General features: G+C 34.9%; 2 protein-coding genes across 7 annotated transcripts in view; one reads left to right on the top strand and one right to left on the bottom strand.

Moving 5' to 3' along the window:
* Positions 1–3,393: 3,393 nt before the first annotated feature.
* On the bottom strand, positions 3,394–4,227 carry LOC6031731. Its single transcript, XM_038256007.1, has 4 exons — positions 4,105–4,227; positions 3,887–4,042; positions 3,567–3,824; positions 3,394–3,507 (listed from the first exon to the last, which is right to left on the bottom strand). The coding sequence occupies exons 1-4, from the start codon at positions 4,174–4,176 to the stop codon at positions 3,448–3,450; spliced, it is 546 nt and encodes a 181-aa protein (XP_038111935.1). The 5' UTR covers positions 4,177–4,227; the 3' UTR covers positions 3,394–3,447.
* A 3,523-nt stretch (positions 4,228–7,750) lies between these two features.
* The window catches only part of LOC6044540 (vascular endothelial growth factor receptor kdr-like), an 84,099-nt gene continuing 79,062 nt past the window's right edge, over positions 7,751–12,787 (top strand). For all 6 annotated transcript variants that reach the window (XM_038251487.1, XM_038251490.1, XM_038251489.1 and 3 more), the window contains exon 1: positions 7,751–8,601. The gene's annotated coding sequence lies outside the window, so the exon portion shown is untranslated. The remainder of the gene's footprint in view (positions 8,602–12,787) is intronic.

The raw sequence follows: 12,787 nt of genomic DNA, 5'->3' as shown, positions 1-12,787 counted from the left end.
AAATGGGTCACCGAAGCTCGGCAGAGCTAACACCTTCCAAATGCCTATGCGAGTTATTTGCATGTATAGAATGTAGATCTAAAAATACATGGAAACAACTCAATTTGTAAGAAGCGACCGCGTGGTCCCGTTTGGTTGGTTGCACACACACACACACACACATATGTTTTTAATTTTTGTTATTGTTGAAATCACGATTGATGATTCAAGTAAGTAAGTAATGATTTAAGTATATAATATCTATCATTAACAACTCTGTTTCTTAATGCCTGTTTGATTTATGAGTTACGTTTATTAAACATCGAATTACTTTATGTAAATATTATACAACCGTGGTGTAGGGCTAAGCGTGGTTGCTTCTCACCCAGCCGGCCTGGGTTCGATCCCAGATGGTCCCGGTGGCATATTTCGAGACGAGATTTGTCTGATCACGCCTTCCGTCGGACGGGGAAGTAAATGTTGGTCCCGGTATAACCTAAAGGTTATGTCGTTAGCTCAGTCCAGGTGTAGAAGTCGTCTCCCTGGGTCCTGTCTCGGTGGAGTCGCTTGTAGGCAGTTGGACTCACAATCTAAAGGTCGTCAGTTTGAATCCTGGGGTGGATGGAAGCTAAGGTGTAAAAAGAGGTTTGCAATTGCCTCAACAATTAAGCTTTCGGGCACTTAGTTTTGAGTAGGAATCTCGCAATCGACAACGTCAAGGCAATTCTGTAGAGCGAACAATTTTATTTATTTAGGCCTGATTTTTCAAATGTTTTATATAAATAATGCACTTGTTGTACCTTATCCAGTAAAAACACAATGAACTTATTTTGCAGTATGCCGAGAATCGCACTACCTAACACTCGTCAGCCAAATCAAGCGTAAATTTTGTTTCTTTTTCTGCTAATCGGTTGTGCTGAAATTAGTCGAGCTAGGTATATGCAACTAACTGTGTAAGGATACCAAGGGTACTGGAAATAGAAAAAAAAATGAAAATTCAGGCTTAAAATATTTACAAAAAATTATTTGATGTTTGATAAGCTTAACTCATAAATCAAACATGATACAAGGCATTGATTGAACTCAGAACTAAAAGAAAGTAAAAATGTAAAAAAACAAATTACAAAACGTGCCGGACTTTTCAAGGGGGTGGCGTGACAATGTGTGGCATAGGGGAGGGGTTATTTTTGCTGATTTTAGTGTGCCATACTTTATGGACGCCGCATACTAAAAATAATGTTATTATCTTTGTTAAATAAATTAGGGGGATGGGGGGGGGGGCTTTGTAAGGGTGGGTGGGGCCTTAAATATTGTGAAATATTTCATGGACGACCCCTTTGATCAGTATCCATTGCAATTAAAAGCATTTGGGAGGTGCTGTGCAACCGCAAAGTAACCAAAAGTACCGTGCGCCTCCATTTATACAGTTGAAAAACTGAAAATGACAAAAAATCGAAAATCCCTAGGTGAAATATTTTCTAGGTCACAGATATCGAAAAGGGACCCCCTTAGCTACCTTTCCACGAAAAAACATTTTAGGTACATTCAACTTCAATAATAATTGCCTTCCGCCATGGCGTGTGGTGTTGATTTCTGGACCATATTTACGCCTCTCGAGGACATTTTGCTTTCGGTGAATCTGGCTCGCAGCTACCATCACCATTTTTTTCACAAAAAGAATGACAGTTGTCAATAAACGTTTGGAAAGTCCATAGAGTCATAGAGTGCTACGATTTTGTTTAGCAATTTAGTACCTGTAACTTGACTGTGGTGGCGCGCAGAGCGCTAAAGGGATGTCGCCAACTGGGTATATGAAGCAACTTCCAAGTGGGACATCTACTTGATTAATAATCTATGGATAGAGGATGGGAGAGTTTCCACGATAAAACGACAGGACCTTGCATTTGCTAGCGTTGACCTGCATTCCGTTTGCGCTACACCACTCGATCATTGCACTTAGGTCATCTTGGAGTTCTGCGCAGTCTTTGGTAATGTAAATTTTAAGTAAACTCTGTTTTTGCCTATTTTAGAAAGTATTTTCAAAGAGATTTACAAATTACTTCGCGAAGATTTTGTTATTACTTGATTTGGATGAAACTTTGTCCATTTCTATGTCAAATAATAATGTTGCATCATGAGTTTTTCCATACAAGTCTTCATACAATTATGCGGGCAACTCATACAAAATAAATACCTTAAGTATATATATAAAAATTTGTATCTTGAGATGGGATTTTCTGAACGATTTGGTGTCTTCGGCAAAGTTGTATATTGTAATATGGACTGTTCAAAAGAAAATAGCAAAACTCTTTTCTATTCATATATTTAAAAAAAATCGGAAATGTGGTAAAAAAAACCTTTTTTTAAGCTTTGCAAATTAGCAATCAATAAGTATTTAATGTACCATTTTTTTTTGTTTTTTTTTTCAATATTTTTTTATGAAGAGAAGTCACCCCTGGAAGAAATATTTTTGGAAAACGGAGAAAATTTTCTACAATTTTTACCTGAGACTTTGAAAATTGAAAAAATAGTTTTTTAAATACACCCTCACAAGGAATTCGAACCGATGAAAATGATTTTCGTAGTGTCACCTTATAAACCCGTTATTTTCAACTAACGATAGCTCGAAAACTATTGGTTCGATTTTCATTGTTATAAAATGAACCATTTGTGAAAATAATTTTTTTTTTTTTTTAATTTGATCTAAAGTTTAATATGAAATATGACAAAAAAAATAGATCAGAAAATTGTACAAAAGTTTTTAGTTTTTAGTTTTTAGTTTTTAGTTTTTAGTTTTTAGTTTTTAGTTTTTAGTTTTTAGTTTTTAGTTTTTAGTTTTTAGTTTTTAGTTTTTAGTTTTTAGTTTTTAGTTTTTAGTTTTTAGTTTTTAGTTTTTAGTTTTTAGTTTTTAGTTTTTAGTTTTTAGTTTTTAGTTTTTAGTTTTTAGTTTTTAGTTTTTAGTTTTTAGTTTTTAGTTTTTAGTTTTTAGTTTTTAGTTTTTAGTTTTTAGTTTTTAGTTTTTAGTTTTTAGTTTTTAGTTTTTAGTTTTTAGTTTTTAGTTTTTAGTTTTTAGTTTTTAGTTTTTAGTTTTTAGTTTTTAGTTTTTAGTTTTTAGTTTTTAGTTTTTAGTTTTTAGTTTTTAGTTTTTAGTTTTTAGTTTTTAGTTTTTAGTTTTTAGTTTTTAGTTTTTAGTTTTTAGTTTTTAGTTTTTAGTTTTTAGTTTTTAGTTTTTAGTGTTTAGTTTTTAGTTTTTAGTTTTTAGTTTTTAGTTTTTAGTTTTTAGTTTTTAGTTTTTAGTTTTTAGTTTTTAGTTTTTAGTTTTTAGTTTTTAGTTTTTAGTTTTTAGTTTTTAGTTTTTAGTTTTTAGTTCAATTATTCCCGAATGAAAGAAATACTTTATTTACTTGACATTTAATTGACCGAAAAAATTTGAAATAAGAAAACAAAACTCTTTTAGTACTGCAATGATCATCCAATTAGACCACCATTCTTTTTCACCTGCATGTTGACTTTGAAACAGCTTTCGCCCTATAAAATCAATTAATCAGTTAATATAAACTCATAAAATTAAAAAAAAACACACTCACATTATCATGCACAACCTTGCAGTCTACCTGGATCTTCCCTTCAGCCAAGAACAGATGCTGCTTGTACTTTTCCAAGCTGTACTCCTGACTCTCGTCGGTCTTAATTTCGGTGGCCTCAACCGGACAGTGGTCCGGAACTCCAAACATAGTCATAATTTCCGCCGCATCCTTGTTGTTCTTGGAATCCTCCATGCTGGCACACAAATCGATCTGTTCGTTCACCACCGGTAATCCGTTCTTGGAGATGGTGACCGTCATCTGGAATTGTCCTTAAACAGATGAAAAATGTATACTATTTCGGACAGAAATGACCAACTTACATCAGCAGTTTTAAATCCAGAAGTCTTGACCGTTGATTTGGAGTTCACTTTACAGTCCTCCGTCAGCGATGCAGTCGATTTTGGATCAATCGTGACGACCTGATTCGGTCCGCCACAGTTTTCAATACTCTCGATGATGAGCTCAAATCCTCCATTCTAAGCAGAAAAAAACAGTTTTTCAATCAAATAAGGTTTACGCAAAGTCACTGCAGTCTTACGCAAGCGTTGGCCTCCAAAATGACCACAACCATCAGCAATCCAACGAAATAACCCTTTCCACAAAGTGCCATTTTTGGGGTTTTCTGCAGCAGCCAGCAATCAATTAGTAACACTTCACTTGTCCAAATAGCGAATATTTTCAGCAGTGTGGTTATTTATAGAGCCAAAAATGTCACGATTGCGTGACATGATAACTGGTTTCAGTGCATCGGAAACAAGGAAAAAAACTGTCTCACTGAACTATTTCCGGGCTGGATTGATCTGGAAGTGCAACGATGTAATCTAATTGTTATTTGTATTCTTTTTATTGGCAAAATGACGTGACAAAGCAAAAAGCTTTCAATTTATTTTGAATATATTTATAAAATGCTCTCAAACAAAAGCCATTTCGTCATATGATGGCGATGATGATATGAACAAAAAAAAATTATCTAAAATATAAAAAAAAAATCCAATTCCAATTGAAACTTCGTAAATTTAAAAATAAAGCGCCTGAACAGACGGCAATTGGATAACACCACACTATCCGCTCATGTGCCGCTGTACATAAAATTCCCTAGCAATGCATTGGCAAAGCAACATGTGGCCGATTGACGGTGTTCATTCATCTTTGTGAGTGAACATTCATTCATAAGCCTGAGAAAAGGCTTCATTTTTATTTTCCACTCCTTTTATCATTTTCAATTATATTTAATTAAATATCAAATACCCGATTGAATAATTAGTGTTTTTAATGCTGTAAATGTGTGACAATTAATTAAAGTTCAATAAATTGCGTGGAATTGACTCAAACTTAAAGAAGTGGAAAGTTGTATCACAAAGTTTGTATTGAGATCACACATTTATGTAGATGTTTTGATTTATGTAGAAAACGATCTTTTTTTGTATTTTTTAAGTATGAATTTATTCATAACTTATCAATTCCAAAACCCTTACGCACTTTATGTTGAACTAAACTTCCGTCTATTTATACAATCAATTGTTATAATAATTATCTAGAGACTAAATCCTTTTATTTTTACGATCACTGATACCGGTTTTGTTTTTCATGGATGTGCTTAGTTGGTTTCACAAAATACCGTTTTTTTTTTTCTAAAATATTCAGATTTGCAATATGGGTATCAAACGAAGCAAAATTATGTATGCTTTTGCACATCATTAGAGTTTGTTTTTTTTAAGATATTAGAGTTTTCACAAAATACCGTATTTTTTTCGATTATACTGAAATTTTCATAATTTGCAATATGGGTTTCAAACAAAGCGAAATTTTGTATTCTATTTTAAATACATCATTTGATTTTTTTTGTTAAAACTTAAATTTTCACAACATATCGTATTTCTTCCAAAATAGTCAAATTTTCAAAATTTGCAATATGGGTATCAAACGAAGCGAAATTTTGCATGCTTTTTCTTCTTATTGATGTTTTTTAAATACTGAAATTTTCGCAAAATACCATATTTTTTAAAAAGTAATATTTTTTTAAATGTGCAATGTGAGTATGAAACGAAGCGAAATTTGCATGCTTAAAACAAACATTAAAATTTGTATGTTTCATATAAAATTTCGCTTTGTGTTAGACCCATACATATTGCAAATTATAGAAATTCAAGTACAGTCGACTCTCTGGCTGTCGATCTTCTCGATATCAATAATTCTCCATCTATCGATGAATTCTTCAGTCCCTTCAATCTGCATACTTCAATAATCTTCATTCCTCGATATTTTCCCTTGCTTGAAGGATCTCTTCCTCGACGGTCCCTTGGATTCTGCCTGCTTTAAAAATCTCTTCCGGTTGTCAATAATTTCACTTTCTAATGGCTTGCATAGACATTTTTCTTGGCGAACGGAGCTTTGAAGGGTGTTTGACATTTGTTTGTTTTTGTTTGATGGACGTTGCCATGATTCTCTCCCATAGCTGGGTATCAAGAAAAAAATATTTTCAATCGAGTCTTCATTTTGCATCGTTTTGTAAACTGATGATTCTCTTCCTCGACGGTCCCTTGGATATTGACAACCAGAGAGTCGACTGTATTTTCTAAAACTCACATTTTTGCAAATGTTTTGAAAGAAACTTGTTAAATCGATTTTTAATGAAAGAAAAACGTTTTTAATCTTTAGACAATTATTGATTTTTCTGAAGTTCATTGATATTTTGGAAATTTGTGATCGTATCATAACTGTAATAATGTATAAAGCATTTTGTGATACCACCTACTTTTTAAAATATATATTTTTTTTATTTTTTGCTTCCTCCCCTATTTTCTACCTTGACCAAAGTTGAGGGATCACAACTTAAAATGATATTTGTAACATCTTTCAGACTTATTGCCTTAAATTTTTGATTGGCTTTTAAGATATTTTGCAATATTTTTAGCACAAATGTTACGGCATTGACAGCCTCTTTGAATTTTTTTGAATGTAACTAAAATATAAAATTCACGAAAGTTTAGTTTTAACACACTTGAAATCGGACTAATAGTTGCTGAGATATCGTTAGTTGGAAAATTATGTATCTCAGCAATCAGTTGATCGGTCACCAAAGTTCAAAAAAGAAAATTAAAAAAAAACAAATTTTCTAAAATATTGTTCTTTTTGGTGTTTTTCCTACACAACATACTTTTAAAATGCAAACTTTGCGGTAAGTTTCTTTAATTGCAAATTTCAGGCCTTTATATGGCGGCCAATGCTTCAATTCAAACATTGAGTGTTTCAAGTCAAGATTCGATCGGCATTTTGAAAATGATTTTGATTTTTTTATTGCAAATATTTCAAAGTTTTTTTTTATTATTTTGGAAAGAAATGATTGCAACACTGTACCCCTGTCTTTTTTCGTTTATGTGTTGAAAGCATGACTTGTTATTTCAATATTAATCCTTTTTTATTTTTCTGCCCCGTCCTCGACTTTGGCTAGAGTCGAGTGACATAAGCTTAAAAAAAATTGCAACAGCCTGCACCCAAAGTTAAAGAACGAGAGGATAGTCCTCACGAAAAGAAACGCGAGGAAAGTGCTATTTTGCGAGAGTATAGTCCTCTCGCGTGTTTATTCGTTCATTCGAACAGTTCATCCTATTGAGTGGCTTATATGGACAAATGACCGCCACTTAGTCACCGAACCATGGTGGCCCATACGGGAAAGCCACGGTTCAATATGCCGAAGGTCTTGGGTTCGAGTCTCGGTACCGGTACTTTTTTTTTGATAGATGAACTTGTTTTGAAGATGAACCATGAGTAAAGTACTTTCGGTAATTTCGGGATTTATCCTCTCCGTCCGCACATAGTACCATTTTACTACCAAATCGTGCTCTTTATTCTCTCGTATGCCGATGCCCAGTTCTGGGTGTAAATATAATAATAATTATTTACTTAATCCTTTTTATTAAAAAAAAAATTAAATAAAAAAAAATTCTTTAATCATCATTTAGGTATACTCCACCCACAGTACCCTGCTTCATTCCACGAACCTAAATGAATCCGTTCATCCCATCAATGAATCGAATAAACGCAATCACTGCACCGCTACTTCATCTACTTCACTGTCTAGAGCCGATACGAGATACGACTATTTATCAGGTTCCAGTCACAGCCATTCACCGCTTGCTTCGCTCACTCGCTTCGTTCGTCTTCGTTGCGCGTTCAGTCCCGAGTGAACCGTGAACCGTGGCGGACGTGTTTTCCGCGTACGCGCCAAGAATCAACTCAACGTTGTAGCCCGCGAAGCCGGTCTCGCGCAAAGAATTCCACAAGTGTGCGGTAGAGGCAAAGGTTTTATGGTAAAGGTGTGTGCTATAAAAGCCGCGCACACACAACCCTAATTGAAGTTCAAAGAATATAAAGGGTTTTGCGGGCCGTGAGTAATTCCGTCGTGTGTTACCTGTTGGGGCAGTGGGTGTTTGTGTGTGATATTACGTTACTTGAGGAAGTCTGTAAGCCCCTGTAAGTAAGTGTAGTGTAGTGGATACGCGATACGGTTCGTGTCACGTCTAGATGTTTTCGATTGTGATACGAGATTGTGCAAGTCTAGAGAGTGGTAGAGCCGTTCTACAGATGTACTAGCCATCTGGAGAGCACTTGAGCCCGGAGTTGTTTTGTTCGTAGTGCACCCAAGTCTGCGTGTACGGCGTTCTGGTGGTGAATGGAAGTGATAAATAATCGCTTGAAGGGAAAGAAGGAAACCCTGAAGAAGACCAAGTAGCCGCCGGACGGACGGACGGACGTCGCGGGGTCACCCAGATTGTGTAAGAGGAGTGGAAGCTAAGAAGATCCCCGCGTAGAACCGACGCAGCGCGACTGGGCGAAGAACAAGCATAGAGTTCAACACAGAGAGTTAATGAATGAATGGAAAGCCGACCAAAGAATCCGGGGAAAGAAGTTTGTCGGTCGGTCATAAATATCAGTATCAACGAGATTCTCCGAAGAAGCTGAAAAGCCGACTTGTGCATCGCTAGTGATACATGTTAAAGGAGAACACAACAATTTCATCAGAACCGCTTAAAACGTAAGTACCGTGACATCACCGTGAATTCACGGGAAAAATTCCCTCATAATTTCGTGCGTGCATTTCAACTATATTTAGCGTGGCCATCACCGTGCAAAACGTACAGTTTGGGGTCACGACAACGAAGTGTCTGCCAGTGCGTTCAAGAATAGCAACGCAGCATCGTTCAGAGAGAGAAAGATGTTTGTGAAATGTGTTTGTTTATAATAAAAAAAAAATGGCAAGACCCTGGCCGGGCGGCTGCGAGGCGTCAGCGTGGAAAAACATTCAAACAAGCGTACGGAACGCGTGAGGAATTCACGCGCCGGATGGAGCACTCAATTTGTTTGCGATGTTTGTGAAGGGAAAGGTTAACGGTTAAATGTAAATATTTTTTTTTTAATGTTTGCAATTGTTAATTGATATCGACATTCATAAAATTAAATTAAGATATCCAGAGTTTTTTTTGAAAAGGACCGATAAACTATTGTCTTTCATATGTTTATAGGACCTAATAAAAAAAAACTCGAGATATGATGGTTGAACATTGCGAAATCATCAAAATTTTCAAAATCCTTTTCAAAAGTTGCAACGAAGTTAAAAATCGAAAAAATCTTGTTTAAGAATTAGAAATCATATAATACAGCTTTAACATCAAATTTAACAAATGTTCAAATTTTGTGAAATGCCACTAATTTTGTTTTTTTATATTTTTATTTTTACTATTTATGGAACATTTTTTTAAAAAATGTCATTATGCAGAAAAAAGAGCGTCGAAGTGATCTATTCTAGATTCTTATTATTTTACATGGTTGAATGTGTCAACTCAAACAAAATATTCTTTGAGATACTATTCTGTGTTCATAATTTTCTAAAACAAATACGTTATGTTACTTGTGTAGCTTGCAGCAACATTGTCAAAACAAACAAAAGCGTTCCCACATATCATGTGTCTCCACCCAAACATCCACACCCAAAGTCAAAAGCTGGCCACCACACACGCATGCAGCGCACCCAACTAAAGCTTACTCACACCAGACCACATTTCATACTTGTATCAAACGAAAGAATACACCTCAATTCACGTGAATCAGCCACGACGATGATGACGACGACATCGCGCGCAAGGTAATCTCCTCGGCCAGAAACAGAAACGAAGAAACACCGAAAAATAAACCGGTTGATTGTGCCAACTCCCTTCTCGCGTTCCTCAGACATATCAGTACATACAAACATTTTTTGGAGTTCCGAGTACCTTTGTATTGCTCGAATGTTACCTTCGACATTGCGAACTTATACTGTTATACACAGATACTACACGTTTAGTTTGTGTTTTGTTGTTCTTTTTTTTGCAAGTACGTCGCAAATGTCCGATTTTGCAGAGATAACCTGTACTGGTACTCTGAGTTTACCGTAGTGTGTATTGTTCAAAAAGTTACGTCATTAGCAGAGACATGTTTAACCTTCTAGTGCAAACACGTTGTGCAGTTTAGCTGCATTGCTTTGTATTGTGTTTACAGACGAGTGGTTCAAAATTTACTTTTCCTCGGTTCAAAATTGACTAAATCCCGAATATGGCCTCAATTGGACGATAACCAAGTTATTTTCCAGACTGTTTTGTATGGAAAAAGTTACTTTCTTCAGACATGGTGATTTTTAAACATACTACAGACTAACAATTTACCAAAATTTGTTAATTTACCGATGAAATATTTACCGAAATTCGTTAGAGAATGACAAAAAAAATCTACTCGTTTTACCGAAGTTCAGTTAAATGTAGGTTGTTTGTGTGGAGAGAACTGAATAATGATTTCAGGTGTTTTAAAGCAGTGTAAAATTGATCGAAATTACGGATTGAGAGCATGCTTAGCTTAGTATGGCAAACAGCAACTTTATCGCTTAGCTGATGGTTCACGATGCAAGAGTCGTGAAAATCTGTATGTTTTGATTAATTTTTCACGACTGCCTTTTGATTTAACAGTCATGTCAAAATGTTATTCTAAAATAAGATTTTGTGCACGCTCCTGCGATATTCCAGACCGATAACACCGACCAACACAATTTCTGCGCAGACTCAACTCGAGGGAAAGCATGAAGTTTGAGGTCCCCAGAAACACGTGCACTTTGATTTTTTCAAAAATAGTTTGGCAGGGCCGATTGATTTTTCTCCAAAGTTTGTATGGAGAGTTAGTGCTGTTCGCTACTCCTACATATTGCATGCATTTTTTTGATTGTATGCAACAGCGACGAACCGCCTTAATTCTCCATACAAACTTTGGCGAAAAACCATTCGGCTCTGACTAAAAACTCCAAAGTTTATACTTCCCCTAGAGTTGAATCTGCGCAGTCATTTTTGTCATTTTTGTAGGTCAGTGTAACCTTGCTGAGGAGCCAAAATGAAGCAAGCAGGATGCTGACTTCAAGAATACGAATCCCTGAAGGAATCCTCATCTAATCGCCTCATAAAAAATGTTAAACATAGCATAAAAATTAAAAAAAAAAACAGATGTTTCATAACCTCAACTACTACACCCAAAGTTAAAGACCAAGCGGATAGTCCTCCCTTAGAGAAACGAGACGAACGTACTATTTGGCAAGGGTATAGACCTCTCGCGCCTACAACAACAACAAATCGTGTTCATTCGTTCATTGAAACAGTTCATCCCATTGAGTGGCTTATTTCGACAAGTGGCCGATACGGCAAAGGCGTTCAACATGCCGAAGGTCTTGGGTTCGAGTCTCGGTAACGACACATTTTTGAAAAGTGATTTTTTTTTTTGAAAAATGTGCCCACGAGTAAGGTACTCTCGGTAATTTTGGGATTTATCCTCTCCATCCATCACAGTACGATTTTACTACCAAACCATGCTCTTTATCCTTTCGTAAGCCGATGCTCATTTCTGGGTGTACCTTTACAAACTACCGAAATTCACTAATCTAGAATAAAACCTGTCTCATTCTACAACAATCAGTAAAAAAACCAAAATCAGTTATTTAGGATATAAAAATTGTACTCAATTAGCGGATTCATCGGATTAATTCGATACAAAATATCACCAAACAGAAAAATAAAAAATATAAAAATTGGTCTCAACATTTGAAAAAAAAAACTGTTTTAAAGTGCATTTTACACCTGCCCAGTTGTTTTGCAATCATTAGATTTAGAAGGGAGGGGCGACATAAACATTGAAAAATATTTGCAACGGCCTTATTGGACTGACGTTTTTATTTCGTTCTAAAATTGTGAAAAAATCTCGGAAAAAATAATATTTTTTTAAGAACTAGTGATTTCTGATATTTTTTAAATAAACAACCCGACAAATTCAGATAGCTATTTTTGGATGTAAAATTAATTGAATATCAAAATATATTCTAGTGGAATATTAATACAGTGCATCGTTCTTGGGTTATATTTATTTGTAATTATTTTTTTATAAATCACGACTAACATTCCAAAAAAGCGAAATAATAAGTTTTATGCTATTTTTAAGTGTTAGACTTTTTTTTTCTAATGTTGACAATATTTGTGTACAAATGTTTCATTTTATACATTGAAAATTGGAACAATAGTATCCAAAATATCTGTGATGGATAAAATATGGCTTATTAGAGAGCAGTAAAGAATAATATTTTTTCTTATATGGGTAATTCTCCGCCAACTCACACAGCAGTTGCCCCGACCCCTCTTCGATTTGCGTGAAACTTTGTCCTAAGGGGTAACTTTTGTCCCTGATCACGAATCCGAGGTCCGTTTTTTGATATCTCGTGACGGAGAGGCGGTACGACCCCTTCCATTTTTGAACTTGCGAAAAAAGAGATGTTTTTCAATAATTTGCAGCCTGAAACGGTGATGAGATAGAAATTTGGTGTCAAAGGGACTTTTATGTAAAATTAGACGCCCGTTTTGATGGCGTACTCAGAATTCCGAAAAAACGTATTTTTCATCGAAAAAAAACACTAAAAAAGTTTTAAAAATTTTCCCATTTTCCGTTACTCGACTGTAAAAATTTTTGGAACATGTCATTTTATGGGAAATTTAATGTACTTTTCGAATCTACATTGACCCAGAAGGGTCATGTTTTCATTTAGAACAAAATTTTTCATTTTTAAATTTCGTGTTTTTTCTAACTTTGCAGGGTTATTTTTTAGAGTGTAACAATGTTCTACAAAGTTGTAAAGCAGAAAATTACAAAAATTTTGATATATA

Source organism: Culex quinquefasciatus, chromosome 2 (assembly GCF_015732765.1).
Source record: "Culex quinquefasciatus strain JHB chromosome 2, VPISU_Cqui_1.0_pri_paternal, whole genome shotgun sequence".
NCBI lineage: Eukaryota > Metazoa > Arthropoda > Insecta > Diptera > Culicidae > Culex > Culex quinquefasciatus.
The sequence above is the reverse complement of the archived record's forward strand: the minus strand, read 5'-3'. Positions and strand labels throughout refer to the sequence as shown.